Source organism: Culex quinquefasciatus, chromosome 3 (assembly GCF_015732765.1).
Source record: "Culex quinquefasciatus strain JHB chromosome 3, VPISU_Cqui_1.0_pri_paternal, whole genome shotgun sequence".
Lineage (NCBI taxonomy): Eukaryota > Metazoa > Arthropoda > Insecta > Diptera > Culicidae > Culex > Culex quinquefasciatus.
In genome coordinates, this window is record NC_051863.1 from 200,629,877 (window position 1) to 200,652,899 (window position 23,023).

The 23,023-nt window shown below is 40.6% G+C and overlaps 2 protein-coding genes across 2 annotated transcripts in view; both read left to right on the forward strand.

Moving 5' to 3' along the window:
* The window catches only part of LOC6032846 (zinc finger MIZ domain-containing protein 2), a 73,947-nt gene extending 67,899 nt beyond the window's left edge, over positions 1 to 6,048 (forward strand). The window contains exons 2-11 of the mRNA XM_038264282.1: positions 2,277 to 2,387; positions 2,455 to 2,634; positions 2,707 to 3,637; positions 3,700 to 4,046; positions 4,105 to 4,317; positions 4,385 to 4,527; positions 4,590 to 5,003; positions 5,067 to 5,262; positions 5,321 to 5,848; positions 5,911 to 6,048. Coding sequence (XP_038120210.1) covers positions 2,578 to 2,634; positions 2,707 to 3,637; positions 3,700 to 4,046; positions 4,105 to 4,317; positions 4,385 to 4,527; positions 4,590 to 5,003; positions 5,067 to 5,262; positions 5,321 to 5,848; positions 5,911 to 6,048 — 2,967 coding nt within the window. The 5' untranslated portion in view covers positions 2,277 to 2,387; positions 2,455 to 2,577. The remainder of the gene's footprint in view (positions 1 to 2,276; positions 2,388 to 2,454; positions 2,635 to 2,706; positions 3,638 to 3,699; positions 4,047 to 4,104; positions 4,318 to 4,384; positions 4,528 to 4,589; positions 5,004 to 5,066; positions 5,263 to 5,320; positions 5,849 to 5,910) is intronic.
* A 4,091-nt stretch (positions 6,049 to 10,139) lies between these two features.
* On the forward strand, positions 10,140 to 20,220 carry LOC6032845 (serine protease nudel). Its single transcript, XM_038264281.1, is given in 17 exon segments — positions 10,140 to 10,157; positions 10,657 to 10,788; positions 10,848 to 12,609; positions 12,673 to 12,753; positions 12,818 to 13,144; positions 13,147 to 13,913; positions 13,980 to 14,313; positions 14,373 to 14,659; positions 14,661 to 15,712; positions 15,770 to 15,939; positions 16,000 to 16,113; positions 17,868 to 18,042; positions 18,106 to 18,720; positions 18,778 to 18,950; positions 19,008 to 19,461; positions 19,526 to 19,741; positions 19,808 to 20,220. Coding segments are annotated over 15 exon segments (6,705 nt in total). The 5' UTR covers positions 10,140 to 10,157; positions 10,657 to 10,788; positions 10,848 to 11,042; the 3' UTR covers positions 20,181 to 20,220.
* Positions 20,221 to 23,023: the final 2,803 nt, after the last annotated feature.

Sequence of the window (23,023 nt, forward strand, 5' to 3'; positions counted from 1 at the left end):
AATTTAATCAGCCCGAGTCAGGTTTTTTCACCATAATTTATTCATTCGCGCAAAAGGCGAACAACGACGTCGACGACGACATAGCTGGGTTTCAGTGTCGGAGCGAATTCAGATTAATAAACAATTTAATTGAACCACCCGTCATCAATAACATTACATTACAGCAAACACACACACACATCGGATCATCAGGGATGGAAGGTAACTGGGACGCGGATTCGGGACCACTGTTGCCCCCCACTGAAAATCCCGCCACCGAGTGCGGTCACAACAAAAAGTACAAAGTGAAAAATAATTTCATTTCTACCACCACAACCCTTCCGCTCACATTGCCCGGAAAAACTCGAGTGCCACCGAAACAGATTTAAAATAAATAAATTTTCAAATTAATCAAAATACAAATTTCCCACCGTCCATTTCGTCCTTCCCCGTGGCATAGTTCCTAGGTGAAAGTCACGAGGTGAACTGAATAAACCACTTGACACTTGGTGCTGAATATGAGTTAAATTATTTTTATGGGATCCCAACCTTCTCCACCTGGCCTGGTCGTGGGTCGAAATCATGTACCAACTTTTGTACAATGAAATTATCGATACATGACACCACCGACCAGTACGCATAGGGGAGCCGCATGTTTCAGATAAATTTTATGTTTTACCACAAACACAGCTTTTGAGCTGCGTGTCAATCTGGAGAGATTGATACACACTAAATAGGAGCTGCTGGTTGTGGTGCAGGAGGAGCAGCAAAGTGCAAAACATTGTTGCATAATTAACCATTTTGAACATTAATTGCAAGCGCAACTACAAGCCAAACGCTTGAAATCTATAATTTTGTGTCTGACTACAAATTTGAGGTTTTTGAATATCCCGTTGATTATTTCTGATACTAAAAATTCATATGAGACATTTATTAAAATGTTGAATGCTGCCAAATCTGTTCTTCACCCCTTAACAAAAAATACCGAAAGAAAAAAATAAATCCTCGGTGACCGACACTGTGCACATGCACAAACTCAAACCTGGCATGGGTCGTATTATAATACGATAATAATAATAACAAAGTGAAATTGAACGAAATGATTACCACTCAGAACAGCCTGAACCCCTGGCCACTGCAGTCAACCGACAGTGGCTACCAACCGACCGTCGTCGTCGTCGTCGCCGTTGTGATGGTATCCGGGCAGCGAAAAAAAAAATAATCAAATTCGATAATAATTATTAAGTCACTGCCCAACACCCCACCACCATGAAATGTGTGTGCCAGTGTATGTGAAAACACAGAAATGCAGGCCACTTTTAATCTGAATTAATTTCATGAACAGACCAACATTTTTTTTGCTTGTTCACTTTTGCCAGCATTTCACAAGACCGGTGGCCGGAGCTGATTTAATTATTTATATCAATAACCACTTTGTAGCGATGCAACGGTGAGAATGGTATTGCAAGTGAGTTTAATGCATTTCTATTAAACTGATTAAACAAAATCTACATTTCTACATGATTTTTTTCGATTTCCTAGGAGCCGTTAAAAACGAGATTTCTTTTCCAACCCGAGACCCTTGTAATCACATCAAAATACGAACATCCAAATCGGTGTGTCCACCTACGCTACGTAGAAGATGCTCTGCCGAGGGAGCGAAAAAAAGGTCCTTGGCAGAGCGAAGCCTCGAGCAAAACGAAGATAAACGGGAGTTTATGAATGTTTAATTCGCCCCGAAATACTTACACCAGGCGGTCGAATAACTTTTGGGCAAGGTTAAGCCAAAACGCAGCACAGACTGTCCCTCGCCATCAAAGTGATGTCCCGGGAATTAGAGCATGGAGAAAATTCTCGTGGTGGTAAAGATTTGGTAGCAGAATAGTCAGGAAGAACTTTAACCTTGAATAATGTAAAAGCTGCGACCTCCTTTTTGTGGACATTGTACCAAATACTGCGATTCGACACTTATCAGTGACGTCAAACATTTCGCCGAGAAACAAGGAAAAATCCATTCCATTCCCACGCATTTCATCTTTCTCCAAACGATGATGATGATGATGAGTTTGTGTGACGTAACTGTGAGTTAACGAGAAACGATGACGATTATTCCGCCAACGGTTTTGCAATCATTTCCAGGAATAGAGCACATGGCTCGGATTATCTGGTGATGCTTGTTACCAACTCATTCACACCCATGCAAAGTTTGTCATCTAGTCAATAGAAATAACCCCCCAACTCCTCTTCGAGCAAGACCCAATCTAATAAAAGGCCTTCTTTCTTTTCCTGTTTTGCAGATATGACCAGGCTATGAGTGCCCAGGGGGGCTCCCTAGGGGCTCCGTCATTGGGTGTTGTAGAATCTCCACCACGCGGAGAATTCAACAAAATCACAACGAGTAATTCAAGGTAAGGTTTGCCACAAAACAAAAAATCTCTTTAAAAAACACTGATCAATCCCTTTCCCATCTTTAAGGTGCATCGCATCCGGAACATCGAAGCAATAAATGCGACGAACTAGTGCGCGGCCTAGGAAGTGAATATTAGTGCTTCTCTCTCTCGTAAAACGAAACATCACAACGGGTTCTTTTGAAAAGCTATGGTTGCAGCAGCCGGAGGTCAACAAGGCGGAATGGATGTCGGATATAACCCTCAGGTGAGTATTTTTTGCGCGGGTTAGAACAATCGTGAATAAAAATAATCATCGCAATCATTTTTTTCGTTGCAGATGAACAACATGGCGATGCACTCGCAGTCATCATGGAACCAAATGAACGGCATGAACCAAATGGGTGGTGGAATGAATCAAATGAGTGGCGGTGGTGGTGGTGGAGGAGGAGGAGGAGGAGGAGTAGCAGGAGGAATGAACCAGATGGGTTCCGGGATGAGCCATATGAGCCAAATGGGAGCAGGAAACGGCGGTGCAGGAAATGGAGGAGTCGGCGTTGGAACGACAACCGGTGCGCCTGGTAACATGGGGTCCATGACCGGCATGCAGATGAATCAGATGGGTTCGATGAACGGAATGGGCAGCTACGGAAGGCATCACCAACAGATGAATCCAATGGCCCAAATGATGAACATGGGCATGGGTATGGGAGGTCAAATGGTACCGGGTGGTGGCATGAATGGAATGAACCAGATGAACGCCGGTATGAACCCGCTTAATCAAATGAATCAAATGTCGCCGATGTCTAAAATGCAAGGAATGGCCAACGGATACCCTCCGCATCCACGGCGGATGGCGCCATATCCAAACCCACAAATGCAGATGGCTCAAAAGCGGTCGATGTATGGAATGGGGCAGCAAGGAATGCCCGGAGCTGGTTCGCAATTCCCACCTCACCAAGCTTCGGGAGTTCCGCTACCCATGCAAGCCAACACAGGCTACGGCAGGCATGGACCAATGCCTATGAACTACAGGGGTGGACCTCCAATGATCCAGCGGCAACAGACGCCCCCCTACGCAGCAGCTGGTGGCCACAGTCAACAGTATTACAACACGGGCTACCAAAATATGCAAGGCTACCAGCCGGACATCCGGATGAACTACCAGCATAGTCCTGTGCCAGGAAATCCCACACCTCCACTCACACCCGCCTCTTCCATGACACCTTACATCAGTCCAAATCCGGATCTGAAGCCAAACCTACCACACAGTAAGTAGAAACGCAATTTACCTCAAGTCATTTCCTATAATTACAACCCTCAACTTTCACAGAAGACGAAGAACTGCGACTGACCTTCCCCGTGAGGGACGGCATCCTGTTGCCACCGTTTCGACTAGAACATAACCTCGCCGTCAGCAATCACGTGTTCCAGCTCAAGTCTACCGTGTACAATACTCTAATGTGTCGACCCGATCTGGAACTACAACTTAAATGTTTCCATCACGAGGACCGACAGATGAACACTAACTGGCCAGCCAGCGTGCAAGTCTCGGCCAACTCTACGCCACTCGAGATTGACCGGGGTGACAACAAGAACACTCACCGGCCACTCTACCTGAAGCAAGTTTGTCAGCCAGGACGGAATACGATTCAAATCACCGTTAGCACATGTTGTTGTGTAAGTAACACCCAGCTCATTGCATTCCCCAAAGGTTCTAATCCTTGCTCTTCTTCAGTCACACCTCTTCGTACTTCAACTGGTGCATCGGCCGTCGGTAAACCACGTACTTCATACGCTTCTGAAGCGAAACCTTCTGTCGGCCGAACAAGCAGTAGCCAAAATCAAACGAAACTTTGCAGTCGGGCACACAACGAGTCCCAACCAGCCACTGGGGGGAAATGGACCTGGAGTCGACAAGGATTCGCTCGAAACGGCTACCTCTACCAAAGTATGTTTTGAATTTGTAAAATTCAACTTCCCTTTGTAACGCTTGAACTCCTAAAAAATTCTTGCAGGTCTCTCTCAAGTGTACCATCACCTCCAAGCGAATAGCACTTCCAGCGCGAGGTCACGACTGCAAGCACATCCAATGCTTCGACCTCGAGGCGTACCTGGCACTCAACTGTGAACGTGGCAACTGGCGATGCCCTGTGTGCAAGTAAGCTTTCCATTGCGGATATCGGTCTTTACCCCCCTAACACACAACATTTTCTTTTCCAGTAAACCCGCCCTCACTGAAGGTCTTGAAATCGATCAGTACATGTGGGCGATCCTAAACACGCTAAACTCTTCCAACACCCCCAACGGCATGGACACGGAAGAGGTTGTGATTGATTCACAGGCCAACTGGCGAGCAATAAAACCGGCTGGGGGAAGTGGCAATAGCAGCATACCTAGCGGCAGCACGACTGCTCCCGGTAGAAACACTCCGGGCAACGATGGCAGTGGCCGAGCAAGTTCAACCCCGGGACTGCCAAACATCAAACCCGACCCCGATGGAGACAGCAAGCAGTTCAGCAAAGTCATGTCTCCGGGGTCGACTTCGTTACCTACGTGGGACAACATGAACGCCATGAGTCCTTACATGAGCCCAGATATGAGCTCAATTGCCAGTGGAAGCATGATGGGATCAAAGTAAGTTCACTTTTGAAGGCCCAATCAAAGAAAAAAAAATACGATGTATTATTTCTTTCATAGCTATAACCAACGAACGCAGTTTGATTCGTTCGGAAATCCTATCAAACAAGAGCCAGGATCTACTGCACCTGGCGGAGGTAGTACGAATGGGCCTGGAACTCCAGGTGACTTTGGAAACAATCCTCTAGCACACCTCAGTGACTCTGTCAATTCGCTGGATCCATTGAACGCGATGGAGAAATCCCTAAATGACCAGGTAAATTAGATAAACCTCACGATCACCGTACTGTAAACTAATGCTTACTTATCTTCAGATGCCCCACACACCTCACACTCCACATACGCCCGGTGGAGGAAACTCTTCCGGTCATCCAATGACCCCTGGTGGACCGCCAAGCGTACCACCAGCCAACGATAGCAACTCAAGTCAATCTGGAAATGGAAACAGCATCAACAACAGTAGCAGTAGTGCATGTTCTCCATCGAAAATCGACTCTGTCGGCAACAACAACAATCAAAACAGCCATAGTAATCCGGGAGCAAACAGTCTGATGCATTCCCCCCAACATCAGCAAGCCATGGGCATGGGTAACAACCCAGCGGCGAACATCATGAACTCACCCCAGAGTTTGATGAATTCACCACAAAACATGATGAACTCTCCTCAGAGTATGATCAACTCAACCAACAATCTCCAACAAAACCTGATGAACACGATGAACTCGATGATGCAAAATCAACAGCAAAATGGTCTCGTTGGATTGACGGACGTAGATCTGCCCGCCGATCTTAACTTTGATCCTGCTGCGGTCATTGAGGGTGAAGGCGGTAACGATTTAAATGTAAGTAACCCAACTATCAAATCTATCCTCAAAGGTTCTAATGATATCTTTCCCTCCGACAGCTCCTTCCTGACAACGTGGTCGATCCGATGGAGCTTCTGTCTTACCTAGACCCACCACCCGACTTGAACACACCTCCTTCCAGTGGATCTAGCAACAATGCCAACAGTGACGACATACTGGCCGCACTGTTTGACTAGAAGGGTTCAATCTACTACAGAAGTTATGCAAGCTAAAATGTGATGGGTTTTTGTTTTCGTTTGTCATTTTCAGATATACATACACCGAAAATTGTCAAAATTGTTTGTATAGGCATTGTTTTTCTATTTATGTAAAGAACGGATTGGTTCGATTTGGGAAGAAAAAACGAACATTTTAAGCAAAATGTATGAAATGTGATTTCGAATGTGGCGCTAATCTAATTTAAAAAAACAATATAAAGAGAACGGTTACAAATTTATACAAAACCAATTCAAAAAGTGGACCTAGCAAGTGATAGCCAAAAAAGGTTTTTGTATCCCCTGTTTCGCCACAAGAGAAGAAACACGTAACGCGTAAGTTTTAATTAAATATTTATTTTCCACAAAATAGGTTTAGACATTTGTAAAAAGAAAATTATTTATTTTGTACAAAACAAGATGGAAAATGTTAAGTGTATAATTTGTCCTTAGTTTCTGGGGGATTACGGATCGACTCTGTTTTATAGAGATGAAAATGATCTTACATACATTATTTAACTAAAATGCAAAAATAAGAGAATTGTTTAAGTGAAATGTTAAACTTGCTGATATTAAATTTTAATCAAAAATGTACAAAAGAAGTAAGAAACTATTAAATATAAATTTAAAATATTGCACATAAAAACAACTAACTAAATTTAAACTAAGTCAAACACTTGCATTAGAACAAACACAGATGTCTGCTTTGCAGATGCGTGAAAACATTTTGTTTCATTTTGTCTCCAATCAATATTGCTCTCAAATCAACTTGGCTGAACAGATATGTGTATTACCAAATCAACGTGATCAGATCAATAAGCTAGTTAATCCTGTAAAAGTGTTACAATCAACACAATTACCCGAAATGAATGGCTCTGAAAATTATTTGTCGTAGGCATTTGAGAGCTAAAACATGCAAAGAAAAATATTTTTAAAAAATGACCCTCCCCAAATGCATAACAAAACAGCTGACACTTTAAATACAATGTAAAAAATCGAAACAGCACACACATCTTGTGGATACGGTTGCATTATTATTTTTGCTCTCTTAAATGTTTGTAGAGAAATAAAATTAATCAACCTGAGCAACTCTCTACCAAAACCGAAAATGGATTTTATTTGTATTTTTTTATTTGGCTCAAACTTTGTGGGGCCTTCCCTATGACCAAAGAAGCTATTTTGTGTCATTGGTTCACCCATACAAGTCTCCATACTATTTTGGCAACTGTCCATACAAAAATGGTACGTAAATATATACAGTTAAACCTCGCATAGTGCACAGGCGTTACGTTTTTTATTTCTTCGATAACTCTAAAATGACACAATATTCTTGCTATCTTTTAGAAGCTAATTGTAGATTGGAACAAGACGAACAAATTGCTTCAAAAAGATTGCAAAAATTTTATGGCTTGTTTGAGAAATGGACGAAATACAAAGCGTGACGGCTGCGCTTTATGCGAGGTAAACAGCTATTACTTTTGAGTGAATTTTCTGATCAATTTGGTTTCTTCGGCAAGGTTGTAGGTATTGTTGAGGAATATTAAGAAAACAATAGGTTCACGGAAAAAATGCCGTTTTTTTTGTTAACATTTTTTTCATAAAAACTCAGTTTCCCAAAATACAAATTTATTTTCGAGATTTTTTTATGTGTTTTAGGGGACAAAAACACGCAAATTTTAAGCTATAGAGCAGTATGTTCAAAAAATCTGCCGCCTTCTTTTTCTTTAAGCCGACAATAGACAATAGAAAATTTTCGAAAAACTGCAAATATTTAGTTAAAATCAAACTTTCGGTGGCAATATCTTGAAAACGGTACCCTTTATCAAAAAATCTGTTAAGTACTTTTCGATTGCAAATTTAATTTTACGTAAAAAGTTGAGGTAATTTTTTTTTGCATAAAATTTCGTTTTTTTCCAAAAACACATTTTTTTCAAAAATTCAAAACTTGGCGGCAGATTTTTTAAACGTAGTTCTCTATAATTGAAAAATTGCGGGTTTTTGTCCCCTAAAACATATCAAAAAATCTCGAAAATCAAAAAATACATATTTTGGGAATTTGAGTTTTTTTTTTAAAAAGTGAATAATAAAATCGACAACTTTTTTTTCGTGTACATATTTTTTTCTTAATAGTCCTTACCAATACCTACAACTTTGCCAAAAATTGATCAGAAAATTCACTCAAATGTAACAGCTGTTTATATATTAACGTGCCATTTTTGTATGGACAGTTGCCAAAATAGTATGGAGACTTGCATGGGTGAACCAACGACACAAAATAGCTTCTTTGGTCATAGGGAAGGCCTCCACAAAGTTTGAGCCAAATCATAAAATAGTCGAAATCGGCCGATTTCGTAGAGAATTGCTCAACCTGTATTTTGAAAACATAACACAATCTGGATCAAATATTAACTTAAAAATTGCGTAAAGCAGTAAAAGATCTAGTAATCGTTCGGAGAGAATACTAACAAATAAACGGCTTCAACGTAGTGACCTATGATTTCACTGTAAAAATATAAGTACACAGCACATGAATCGGTCAATCAAGATGGCGATGAAACAAGGCCAGTATTTTTATACATTTAAAAAACAATAGAATCATAGCCAGCTTTTGTTCCTTTAATCATGATTCATTTTCTCATTTTGCTTCCTGATTTTTTGCAGGAAGAAGGCTAATTTCATTATTTTTACAGTCTATGCCATTTAGTTTCAAACACATTTTTTTTTGCTGTTCTCTATATATCAGATGTCATTAAAATGAAACAAGAAGTAAATCCTCGAAATTATGGGAAACAGTTTTTGGTTCCTCTCGCGAATAAAAGTTCCAAGCATAACGAGATAGTTATTTAGTTTAGCAAAGGTCAGACATCAATCCACAACATCAACGGTTATGACCGTTCCTCAAATATAATCATTTTTTTGGTTAAATTTTGACAACTCAGCAATACTTGGTAATACCATAAATGAATACAAATACTATTATTTCGAAATGAAACCACTACAATCTTGCAAAATCCAAAATCAATCAAAGTAATAATGGTTTGGGTTCAATCGTCAACAAGAAAATTACAAAATACACAACAACGCGTAAAAAGGAATTTTATACAAAATCATCAGATAAACATAATCCAGATAACTTAAAATCGAACTCAAACAAACACAATGCAAACAAAAATCCAAACCCAAACGCAAAATATAGACATTATCAAATGCGGCAATGATTTTACCTTGTGTAGAAATGACAAACACACTTTTAAATAATTTGGATAAAACAAAACTTTTAAATAAATGGCAAAGAGATATACAAACAATCAAGCAAAACATAAAACTTAAGCACATAAATGTCAAAATTCTTCCGAACGCAAGACAACATTTTGAAAACATAAACTTGTTTCGCATTATTTATTGAATTTTTCCTCCTATTTATTTCTTCCCGCGACAAACAATAAAAACTACAATTATCAATTTTGGTTGGTACTACCGTATAATACTTGCGATAAGCAAAGCTAGTTGACAAGGTTCACATGTATTATTTTGTAAATAGTTGTAAAATGCAGCGAAACAGAGCGCAAAAATTGAGTTAAACTGAATAAAAAGTAATTGAAATATTATCTTTAAATAAATTATATTTAAGACAGCAAACTATGAAAAAAACAAATTTTGAAAATATAGAAAGCAAAATGGTTTAAAAAATATAAAAAAATAATATGAAAAAAATACCGCCTCGTTATTTTGACCATCCCAAAGCCAAATTTTATTTAGTGTCAGGTACTTCTCAAAGTTCAAATCATTCACATAAACATAAACAGATTAATAACTTTTTTTTCGTCACTCTTCGTTGTTTTTGCAGGAAGCAAACGCAAACTAAAACATCGCGGCTCGAGCTTGGCTCAGCTAAAAGTAAAGCTCAACGAGCCCAGGTTGGAACGAGCTTCTTCAGTTCTGTCGTGGTTGCGTTTTGAAACGGTCGGAAAAGTGCAAGCCAGAAGAGGCGAGTGAGGGCATGAGACTGAGTGGTTGAAAATAGTGTTGGATTTAAAATTTGGGATTTAAAATTTGGTGAAAGATGGATAAACCACAGAAAAGTAAAAAAGGTATGAAGCAAATTATCTCCAAAACCGTTCAAAAAGTGAATCGATACAAATTATAAACTGTTACGATTTTTTTTAAGAAAAACGTTTTTACGGACTAATTTCGTCGTTCAAAACAATTTACAGTCATATGCAAAACAGTTTAACATAATCAATCGGTTTTTGTGACATCCACCGCAGTTTCTAGCCTTATTCATACATTTTAAATTTAACTTCAATACCGAATTTGGAATGTGAAAAGCTTGGAGAGGCAAAACAATGTCACCATTGGCTTAAAGTGCCAACAGCTGTACAAAAATGTGCTTCCGCATAGTGTTTGTTTAATTCACGTTTGTAAAGTTAAAATTTGAGCCCCCTTAAAACTGCTGACAAGCAAGTGCAATTTCAATGTTCCAAAACTAGGTCAACCTAAACTTGAGTGTGTATCGAAAACAAACCACCCCGTTTGAACTTTAGTAGTGGAAAAAAAATGTATTACTTTCTGCTTCTTCATTTTCCACAGTTGATTCACTTCGATGTCGCAAGAAAATAATATTGAAGCGGTTAAGTCTTCTCGGCTTGGTACTGGTAACGGTCGGCGCGCTGTTCTGGATTGCTGGCCTGTTAAGTGTTTATCTAACGAATACCTTTTCAGGTAAGCAAATTAGTTCTCCCAATTTACTATGTGATGCTAAGAATTACTTATATTTCCAGCACCCAAACCAGTTTCTTTGGAAGGAAATTCGTTTATTTTCACATATCGCAGTGAAATTCATTCTACCTCATCCAACAGTATCTCCGATACTGTGCTAGAACCTATTCGGAATCTGCTGAGTAGTGTTTTTAACTTTTGGGAATACAAGCGGAGCACAACACCAGAAACAAAGAGACATCGAACAAGATAATCGAATGTTACTAGTTGATCACAACCAACTTGATAAAGAAGAGGATCAATCAAACGAACATGGTTTCGTTGCTGTATCTCCCGAAGTGGTTACTCAATCGAAACGTACCTTACGAATTTTGTATGCTCCTTTAGAAAATGAACAAACTCAACACAATGATATTATTCGATCATTGAAACGGCGAAAACGACGGTCCTTACGCGATAAACGTTACGCTTCAGCTATCAAAGAGTTAGAAAATGAGTACAGCCGATGCAAAAAGGAAATTCCCAAAGAAAGAGACTGTGAGAAAATTTATGAAAAGTTGAAAAAGCTCTCCGAAGGCATCAACAAGAATTTCATTGCTATGAGCAATCTGATTCATGACTTTCAAGATAAGCAATCTGCTGATCTGGCAAAAGAACTCAGTGACAGCTTTCCAAAGAAAGATCACAAGAAATACAAGGAAGATCAAGATTCAGATGAAAACGGTGAGAGAAAAACTATGAAAAAAGATAAACCGGATGTAGCGCAACCGTCAAATTGGCCAACAGTTCATGCAATGCCATCAAATATGCAGCTAGTCACTGAAATTATGGGCACTACCACAAGTCTTCCGTCATCTCAGCAAAAAGGTAATAGCACACTTCAAGTAAACAACGCAACGCACCGTGCCGATGTACAAACATTGGATGATTTAATCCAATCTATTAAATCAACCTTCATGAATGATTCTAAACAGTCGGAACATTTCAATCCAGCTTACCACAATCCGGTAACAGTTGATTGCGTCAAAAATCTAGATCAACTGCTTGAAACGTTGGAAGAGTTCAAAACCGGGAACGTTACAAATAAGAATTGTACAAAAACCAATCATTCATCAACACCTGCTCCCGGTGATTTTAGATTTGCCAAGCCAAGCCATTCAACAAATTCACCGTATAAAGCAGAAGACCATCGACCGCATGTCGACGAATGCATTCAAACGTTGGACGACTTGATGGATACCGCTCTTTTCAAAAAGTCTCGTAAATGCAGTCCCAAAGCACCATCCAGTCCGCAGAGAAACATCCCGGATACGACCATCGATACTCTACATAGCCAATTCGGGCAACCCGCGCACCCGATTCACGAGGAGCTGGGCGATCACTCGACGGAACCACAGGACATTCATGACTTCATTATGGCACGTTCCCGCAACCGTCATCAATATAATCACGATTATGTGGATCATAGATTTCCAACCACGATTGAAGCACCGGACAGTCGCACAACAAAGCAGATGGCCACGTTAGGAGCGAGTGGACCATTTCTGGAACTTTGCAATCAATTCCGCAACCAACCCAACCAGCAGGGACCTCTCAAGACGGTTTCAAGCAATCATCACAACTTCCAGGCTCAACAGTTTGGTCCAGGTGGATTTGGGCAACCGAATATACCCATAACTGGTGAAACGCTGAAGGCATCTTCTCACGTGTCTTTCAATTCGGCTTACGGAGGGTTTGTTCCCAATCACTTTTGCTTTTACCAAATGCCTCAGCAATATGGAGCTGTGAGACCAGGGTACGGTGGAGTTCAAACTAATCCTGGCGGTAAGTTTGCATGATGTATTTCTGCCACTTTTAACTAACAAATGTTCGTCCCCCTCTTAAAAGGACAACTCAAAAAATATCCACCTTATCTAGTGAATGATCCTAATATTGATGGTCTCATTGAGCCACGTTCTCACGAGAAAGGTTGGTGCTTAACACGAAATTTCGGAATTTTACTCACTAAGGCCTTTTTTCCATTCACCTACAGGCATAATCAACGTTCCAGTCAACATCCACAATATCCCGGGCCAACGGTCTGCTGGAGAAATACCACCTGGTTCCCAGCTGATTTGTAACATTGTACCAGCAAAGGCGACTACTGAAAGTTACCAGTCACGAGCGATCAGTCAGCCAACTCCAAACGATGACGGCATTGAGCCGAGAATTACGAGCGGAAATGTTTCAGCGGGAACCGAACCGACACCACATCAAGACTCGCTACGAGCTCACGGAAACCGACGACGCCACTGTGTACGTGGCTGGATTCCCTGCGCAAATGGACAACAGTGCATCCGGAACACAGAGTGGTGTGACTCAAAACCGACTGTCTGGATGGAAGTGATGAGAGTCATTGCTCTTGTCTGTCGCGCATTTCGGAGAAACGACTTTGCGACGGTTATGCCGATTGCCCTCTCGGGGAGGATGAAATGGGATGCTTTGGATGTGACAAATTTTCCTTCTCGTGCTTCAGCAACGCTGCGGAACATGATGCTGCGCACAAGTCCGGGGCGATGTGTTTCACAGCTATTGAAAAGTGCGACGGGTTTGACAACTGCCTGAACAGAAAAGACGAGCACGATTGTACCATGCTGGTGAAGGATTTAGGTAGTCCGTTGGCTTTTGCAGTCGGACACAGCCACGGTATTTTGCACCGAAATCATAAAGGAAAATGGTATCCCGTTTGCCACAATCCCACCGTGTTAGCTCGGGATGCATGCGAGTCTGAAATTGGCCCAATCGATCACGATCCACAAATAACCCAACGCCAAGGTCATCTGCCGGGGCCATTCATCCAACCGAGTTTGCAAAGTCCGCACGTGTTCCATCCCGAGTTTCTTGAAACGTGCAATGGGTTCTTCACCTACGTAGTTTGTCCACAGCCCAAGTGTGGCACCACCAAGTTGAACGAGTTCCCTAGTGCACGCATCAAGATTCGTAACAAACGTGCCAACCCTGATGAAGTCGTGGAAAGTACCCGAATTGTGGGTGGGTCATACTCCGAACCCTCCGCTTTCCCATTCATCGTGGCCATTTTCCGAGACGGTAGATTCCACTGCGGCGGTAGCATCTTCAATGAACATTGGGTAAAGATCGCACCAAGATCAAGACTGTAACTGTAATTCTTTATTTAACTTTATCCCCCCTCGTAGATAATATCAGCGGCACATTGCTGCGACAACTACCACAAGCATTACTACGAACTTCGAGCTGGAATGCTACGGAAGCACAGCTACGCCGCTCACGTGCAAGTGTCGCTAGTGACGCATGTGATCGTTCATCAAGGTTACAGCACTGAGAAGATGATCAACGACATCAGTCTAATGCGCTCAGATCGTCCGTTCGGCTTTAACCGATGGGTTCGGCCGATCTGCCTACCGGACAGACATCGAACAACCAACGATCGCGACTGGAAGTGGGGACCAAAACCGGGAACACTTTGCACGGCCATTGGATGGGGAGCAGTCAGAGAACATGGGGGGGCACGTAAGTGATGTTTAACTATTCTGGATTACATTTAGTCTGATAAACTGTTTTTTTTTTAGCTGACCACCTCAAGCAAGTAACGGTTCCAATTTTAAGCTATTGCAAACACAAGTCAGATCGAGAAGGACTAGAAATTTGCGCTGCAGAGGAAGACGGCGGCCAGGATGCTTGTCAGGGTGACTCTGGTGGACCGTTCGTGTGTGTAAGCATTACGAATCCACACGAATGGTATTTGGCCGGTGTAGTGAGCCACGGAGAAGGATGTGCAAGAGCAAACGAACCGGGTGTCTACACAAGAGTGTCACTGTACATCGAATGGATTCACCAAAAGTTCATGAACCTCCCCACACATGACTGCCCGTCTTACATGTCCCGGATTCCACTGTACTTGGGGTTCTCCAGTTTGCCTGCCAGTCGAAAAAAGATGCAACGGAGTTGTAAATTGCCTGGGTGGAGAAGATGAGCTTCACTGCCCGTTAGATCAAATGACTGGTATTTTTTTGAACCGTACTACTACGGAAAGTGCAGCAAATGCTACAACTTCTGTCCCAACCACATCGAAAAGTTCAACCACAAACCCTGCAACAGCAAGGGCAGAAGAACCAGTGGCACAATTGTCAGCGATTGCATCAAGCGACATTATTGTTTCACCAGTTGATGATAGTACACCGAATTCGGAGGTCAATGGACAGACCACAACTTACAAATCAACACTTACAAATACCACCAGTCGCAGTGTTACGACGGTACAACAAACGACTTTACCGACCACTACCGGCAAAAGTGCCACGTCTGTCAATCACACAACTGTAAGTGATACATCAATACATACATCAACCATTCGTACAAGAGAAGCTACAGAAGCAGTAATAGGAGTTGCTAAAAATCTATCAACGACTGAATCTACCAGTTCAACTGCATCTACTACAGTTGCAGACACAACTCCAGTTACCGAACCTGTGTGGATTCAGGTGAACAAAACATTGACAAATTTACATCCTCATGTGCCGTCAAGCCGCCTGACCAACGAGAACACAACTGAAGAGTCGGTACAATCACCATTGGATGAACAAGATCAAGAACAGTTCACCACGGAAGCAACTCTCGAAACGACGATTCAACCTCTTCAGGAAATTAATGCAACACCCCACACATTGGAAGCTCAACCCATTGAACCCATCCATCACGGCCACGATCTAGAACAGAGTGAAACGCAAATCCGAGAATCGACTGGAATCGAACAACTACATCCATTTTTCGGACAGCTGGTGGACATGCACGAGGCCAGGCATCGACGCTTGAATCAGTTCCGGCTGTCGGCAAACAATTTGCACACGTCTTTGAAAAACTATTCAAACCTCAACGAAACATATCGTTACAAGCGCTTCAGTTGTAAAAAGTAAGTAAAGAGTTTCGCTCTATTAAGTGGTTTTCAACGAAATAAATTGTGTTGTAGCATTCATCAAACCATAAATTTGGCCCATTACTGTGATCGAGTCATCGACTGTGAGGACGGAACAGATGAGATGAATTGTACATGCCGAGACTATTTGCAGAACAAGTACAACTTTTTGATCTGTGACGGAAAGACGGACTGTCTAGATCAAACCGATGAAAAAGATTGCTGTAAGTTGTGCTTTTTCTCGAGATTATTGCAAGTGTAACTTAACAAACTTACCATTGCAGTTTCTTGCCTAGCCGGACAATATTCGTGTAGAATGAGTAAAATGTGCATCGATGAGAGACAGTATTGCGACGATAGCCCACACTGCCCTCTCCACGAAGATGAACTGGATTGTCGTAAGTCGATAAATCATACTTAATGCCATAAAACAGGTGTACCCCATTTGGCATAATGGGTTTTCCAGAAGGATATTTGGCATAATGGACTTTTGGCATAATTGGTCCAAGACATCATGGACGTTTGGCCTAATGGACATTTTACATAATGGACGTTTTGCATAACTCGTTCAAAAACCATCAGGGACGTTTGGCATAATTATTAGAAGCTTTTTGTTTATTTTGCTAATTTAGTATTACTCATTTTGAAAAAAATGAAAATTTAGTGTTTTTTTTTAAACTACTTCTAGAGAATATGTTTTTTTTTTTCGAAAAAACTTAATATTAATCACTTTTTAGATTGGATTAAAAAAAAAGAAGGGAAAATTGCATAAAAACCTTGATGATATTTAATGAATGGCAAAAACTCACATCACTTTAATAGGTGGGTAATTCTCTACCAACTCACACGAAATCGGGAAAAGTTGCCCCGACCCCTCTTCGATTTGCGTGAAACTTTGTCCTAAGGGGTAACTTTTGTCCCTGATCACGAATCCGAGGTCCGTTTTTTGATATCTGGTGACGGAGGGGCGGTACGACCCCTTCCATTTTTGAACATGCGAAAAAGAGGTGTTTTTCAAAAATTTGCAGCGTGAAACGGTGATGAGATAGAAATTTGGTGTCAAAGGGACTTTTATGTAAAATTAGACGCCCGATTTGATGGCGTAATCAGAATTCCGAAAAAAACGTATTTTTCATCGAAAAAAAACACTAAAAAAGTTTTAAAAATTCTCCCATTTCCGCACTTTTTTCGTAAAATCGCGATAACTCGTGGTGTGTATAAGCAAACCCCTAATGTCCATATATCAAAATTTTTGTAATTGTCTGCTCTACAATTTTGTAGAACATTAAAACACTCTAAAAAATAACCCTGCAAAGTTAGAAAAAACACGAAATTTTAAAAGGAAAAATTTTGTTCTAAATGAAAAAATGACCCTTCTGGGTCAATGTAGATTCGAAAAGTACATTAAATTTCTTATAAAATGACTTGTTCCAAAAATTTTTACAGTCGAGTAACGGAAAATGAGAGAATTTTTAAAACTTTTTTAGTGTTTTTTTCGATGAAAAATACGTTTTTTCGGCGTCTAATTTTACAAAAAAGTCCCTTTGACACCAAATTTCTATCTCATCACCGTTTCAGGCTGCAAATTTTTGAAAAACACCTCTTTTTTCGCATGTTCAAAAATGGAAGGGGTCGTACCGCCCCTCCGTCACCAGATATCAAAAAACGGACCTCGGATTCGTGATCAGGGACAAAAGGGGTAACCCTTAGAACAAAGTTTCACGCAAATCGAAGAGGGGTCGGGGCAACTGCTGTGTGAGTTGGCGGAGAATTACCCAGGTTGAATTTTAAATATAAAAGGAAAACCGCATAAAAATTGCGGCAAAATATTTAAAACAAAAAATGTAGAAAATTTAGAAATTGAAAACTTTTGATTTCATTGACATATTCAATATTAATCGACAATTATATAAACAACACTATTTTTAAACGATTTCATGCAAATTGTGACTATTTAACAATTTTACCTAAAACTTATATGTGTTTTGTTAAAAAGCTTAAAAACTTAGTTTAGTCCTTGCCCTGATAAAAAGTTTGACTAACAGGATATCGTTGCCAAATAAAATTACAATTAAAATTTGTTTCTTAAAAATTATATTTCCAACCCTAGCGATGGTAAATGTGACGTAGATATATAAAAAAATATTTTCAGTTGCACTGACCAACGGCCGCCGAGTTATTTTCGATGCGAACGGACTTTCAATGTTTAACCATGAAGGATTTGTTACGAAAAATACAAAAGGCGTATGGAATGTGATGTGTGGAATAGAGATCACGAACAAAACAGCCGAAGCAGTTGGGAAGATTTGTTCAATACTTGGATTTGCGTAAGTTGATGCAATATTCGTTTTAAACAATATAACTGATTTAAAATTTTAACATTCTTTTAGCGGATACTTAAACTACTCCAACGTAATACTGGGTGACACCGAGACTGATTTATCATTCGATACGAATTCTCTTCTGATCAAGTCTTACCAAAACGTGTCCTCGGAGCCAAACTGCAAGGCACTGCGAATCGTTTGCGTTCCGTACATCAACGCTACCGAACACGAAATTAGCCACTTTGAAAATCAGCACAAAGAGCTTCCAGTACAGATCAACATTCATCCAAAGAATCCCATCGAAAATCCGCATTTACATCCGCATATTACGTTCCATGAAAATGCACACATTGAGATTATCGAGAATTTCGGAGATGATTATGACTGGCCGTGGAACGCGGACATTTATTTTGAAGGATTGTTCCTGTGCAGCGCCGTTGTGATCGACGTCAATTGGATTATCGTGGACAGTTCGTGCATGAGATTAATCAATCTGAAGCACGACTATATCTCAGTGGTAGTCGGAGGAGCCAAATCGTACTTGAAAATTGCTGGACCGTACGAACAAGTTTCGCGTGTAGATTGCTACCATTTCTTGCCTGAAGCAAAAGTGGTAATGCTTCATTTGGAGAGGAAGCTGAATTTCACTCGCCATGTACTTCCAACGTTCATCCCTGAAAAGTAGAAAAAATCAACATAGGGTTTTTTTTTCATTTCTCTAAAATAACTTTTTTGCAGAAATCACAACATCGAAGACAATCAGTGTCTAGCCGTTGGCCAAGATAAGCTGGGTAGAACTCGAACTCTCAGAGTGCATCTCAACATGACCGACTGTACCCCAGAAAAGCATATTTGTTATCAGCGTGATCCTCAGCGTGACTACTACCATGCAGAGCACTGCTATTCTGAAGGTAAACATTATCAAAAATCTAAATTGTCTACCACATTACCATATGTTACAATTTCAGCTGCAACCCGTTCCGGTGTAATCGTTTGCAAAACTAAACTTTCCGGTTGGTATCCGGTCGGCTTCTACCAGAACAAACACGGCCTTTGTGGATTCAACGACGTTGTTAAAATAATTTCATTAAAAGAGTTTTTCGATGACATACAGCACGTGTTGGGCCATCAAAAGTGTGACTATGAATTCAATTCACCTCCGTGCGCGGGAACACGTTGTCGGTATGGAAAGTGCATCGAAAAAGCGATGCTCTGCGATGGCAAGCTGGACTGCAACGACGGTTCTGATGAACTGCCGGAATTGTGCGCTAACCACAACTCAACTATCGCCGCGTGCCGTCCGGCTGAGTTCCGGTGCAACACCGGACAATGTGTGGCCAAGAATCGATTCTGCGACGGACATAACGACTGTGGAGACTTGTCTGATGAACCGCACGAGTGTTCGTGTTACACGTACTTGAAGTAGCTATTTGTTTTAAAATTTCACTATAATTACAAGCTAACCATTTTTATTATTTATTTATAGAATAACCGATCCATCGAAAATCTGCGATGGTTTCCGTAATTGCTGGGACAAATCGGACGAGAACCCTCGGCTGTGCAAGTGTACCACAAACAGCTTCCGATGTGGCGAGAGTGGCACCTGCGTTCCATTTGATTTCGTTTGTGACGGCGAGATCGATTGTCCCAGCAGTGAGGATGAAAAATTCTGCTACGCATTGCAACAGAATCCAACTGAAACGTAAGAACAAAAAAAAATCTAAATTTCAACCAATGCATAGATCCATCTTATTACCTTTCTAAACAGAAATTACGGTGAAGTGATGAAGCAAAGCTTTGGTATCTGGCACTCCAAGTGCTTCCCGAAGGACGTCAGGTACGACGACCAGACAATAAAGGAGATTTGTGACAGCATCGGGTACCACCGCATCGCAAAGGTTTACGGACGCAAGATGCTGCACGAATCCCGACTACGAACGGCCAACAGTACTGACAATCCGGTAGACCGGCTGCGCAAGGCGGCAACCAAGGCCGTAGTGTTGAACAAATTTTCCAAGGTGCTGATCAACGAGAAGCAGTCCTACTTCATGAAGCCGAGCCGACCGATGTTCAAGCTGGTTAACTGGGACGAGCATGATGAACAGAATTGTGATCGACTGGAAATTAATTGTGGAGAATGATTATGGCGATTTAACAGGATGAAATTAAACCATTTTTACTTTAAATCCAGTGTAAAATTATGTTATGTCCGAAAATAATTATTTATTTAACAACCAAAAGATTAGATAATTATACACTCATCTATGATGCATACAGTATGTCAAATATTTGTACGAAAACTTTTTTGGTGTAAATGTACATAAAAACGACTAAAGTATCAACTTTTATACGTTAATCAACGCGGCAGAATGTCCTCTTCAAAATCCTATCGTTCACCCCAAACTGGCAGCGCTTGTCCGAGAGAATGATGGTCTCGATTTGAGAGAATAGTGGTACCATTAACGGACACAGAGAACACAGCTCGAGATGGGCGATAGAACTATTCTCTCGAGGTTCATTTGCAAAAAAAGTTCATCCGTCAAACAAAAAATCAAAAGTGTCGACTACGGGAATCGAACCAGAGACCTTTGACAGACCAACCCAATAACTTAGCTGCCTCGGCCACCACAGCTTGGTGACCATGGAGAGGTCAGAAGTCGATGTATGACACTTGTTGGAGATTTATTGATTCAACTGACGAATGAACTCATTTGTTATGATGGTGTGAGTTGGTACAATTATTCTATCGATTTTGGCACTGAGCCCTCAATAAATTTTGAGAGAACGATTCTCTCGACTCTGAATTTAGGGTGTTGAGTTCGTGAAAAAAACGTATTCTTAAAAAATACAAAAATTGTTTATTGAAAAGAATAAAAAGTGAGGTAAATTAATTGTCCGTACCCCAAAAAAAACACACACACACACACACTCAGTCGCACTCAACAGCAACAAATTCAGCGCGCTTTCGGGCGACAAAAACAACAACAATGCCAGCCCAGGAGGAGGAGACGCGGTTCCAGCACCCGGCCAGTCGGCAAGTAAACAAAAGCAACCACCTTTGATGGTGAAGAACACCACGGATTTTTACTAGCTCGTGGCGATAGTGGAATGTTGTAAATTTGGTTTCAATCCAATTTACAAACTAACCCGATTTGGAACCAAGGTGACCTGCTTCTCCGTCAAAGATTTTGACAAGTTGCAGGAGCTCCTCAAGAGGAAGAAAGTGGAATTCTACACCCACGAACGACGGAGCGAACGAAATCATCGGGTAGTTCTTCGTGGTTTGCCTGATGAACTGAAACCGGATGAGGCGCCAGCAGGCGTCGAAGCCGAAACCGCCGGCAAGGAAGTCGGAGAAGCAGAGTCCAGCAGTTCCGGCGTTCACGCCGGCGGAGTTCCCTCCGTTGCCGGGTGCAGTCCCGGACGGAACATCGAAGGATCGCCCTCGCCCCGCAAGAAGCAGCCAAGGAAGCTCCCGAGCCGGTGGAGCCACGAAAGAGGAAGCCGGGGAGGTGCTTTACAGTTCTGCTGAGCTGTGGGGCATTTTCTCCGAGTACATCGGCAGATTCAAAACCTGCAAGACCCGCTTGGACCAAGTAACCCTCGTCAGTTACATGATCTCCAAGTATGGATTTTAAGGAGTTTTTTTTTTGTTATATATTAGTTATTTAACGATCCTCAGTCCCAACCTGGTCACAGCACCTAAAAGGATCTAATAAAAATAAGCTATGAATAAAAAAATGTCCGTACCACTAATAAAATTACGAAATCTAATCGATTGGAGTTAATTCTCCAAGTAAATATTGATGCCTTGTCAAATACAAGTACATTAAGCTAGTTTGTGACAGTTTTTAACTTCTGATACTTTTTTAGTAAGTTTATATAAAAAAGAGGTTAAAATTAACTTTTTTAAGTAAAACTTATCTTTTCTAAATTTTTTTTTATAATAATAATTTGAAGAGGACATTCTGCCGCATCGATTGACGTAGGGGAGAGTGGGGAGACTTGATCCCCGGGGAGACTTGATCAGCATGTGGGTAAAACAATTATCTTTGTTCTAGAAAGTTGTGCGAAATTGACTAAAACTCATTGTAGAAAACAAAGAAAAAAATTAAAAAATGTTTGGGTTGAGTTACACACATTTTTCCAAGAAGTGCTGCAAAAAACTTCCAAGAGATCTTTTTCCTTTGTTTTGATAAGTATAGAAAACACTCAAAAATTATTCAAAAAAATATGTTTTATACATGAATTGTTTGATAAACATATCAACTCCAAAACCCTTACGCATTTGACGTTAAATTTATCGTCATACTATTTTTACAATCAATTATTTAAAAAAGTGCGTTAAGGGAGACTTGATCCCTGCATTTTTACAGTCACTGGAATAAGCCTCAAGATTAAATAATTTGGCTGGGTTTTCGTACATAGTTTCTTTCAGTATAGTTGTACATAACTAACTGCAGTTTGAACCATTTTTCAAAAGTTTTGTAAACAAAAATTACCAGCTTTCGTAAACATGCTCAATTTTGGTCTAAAAAAGAAAATTTTAAGTTTTTAAATATTTTACATGCTAAACTTGTTATATTTTGAACACAAACGTATAGGTTTAATGTGAAATTGCTGTATCTTATAGAAAATTAAAAGTTTGGATGAATAAGAAACATTTTGCTTAAGATTTCTTCAAAATGTTGAAAGGGGGATCAAATTACCCCCAACATTTTGAAAATGCCGTTTTAAAATATTTTTTTAAAAAGCTTGGCATTATTCGAAGAGTTTATCTGATGAAAACCCCTTATCAGCCAAACATAGATGAATGTTTAAGCTTTCAATTCATGCAAAAAGATCATAGTTTTGTGAGAAATTGACAGAGTTATGTGCGATACAAAAAAAGGGGATCAAGTCTCCCCACTCTCCCCTATACAAGTTGGTACTTTAGTCGATTTTATATACTTTGACACCAAAAAAAAAATCCGTACAGGCGGGT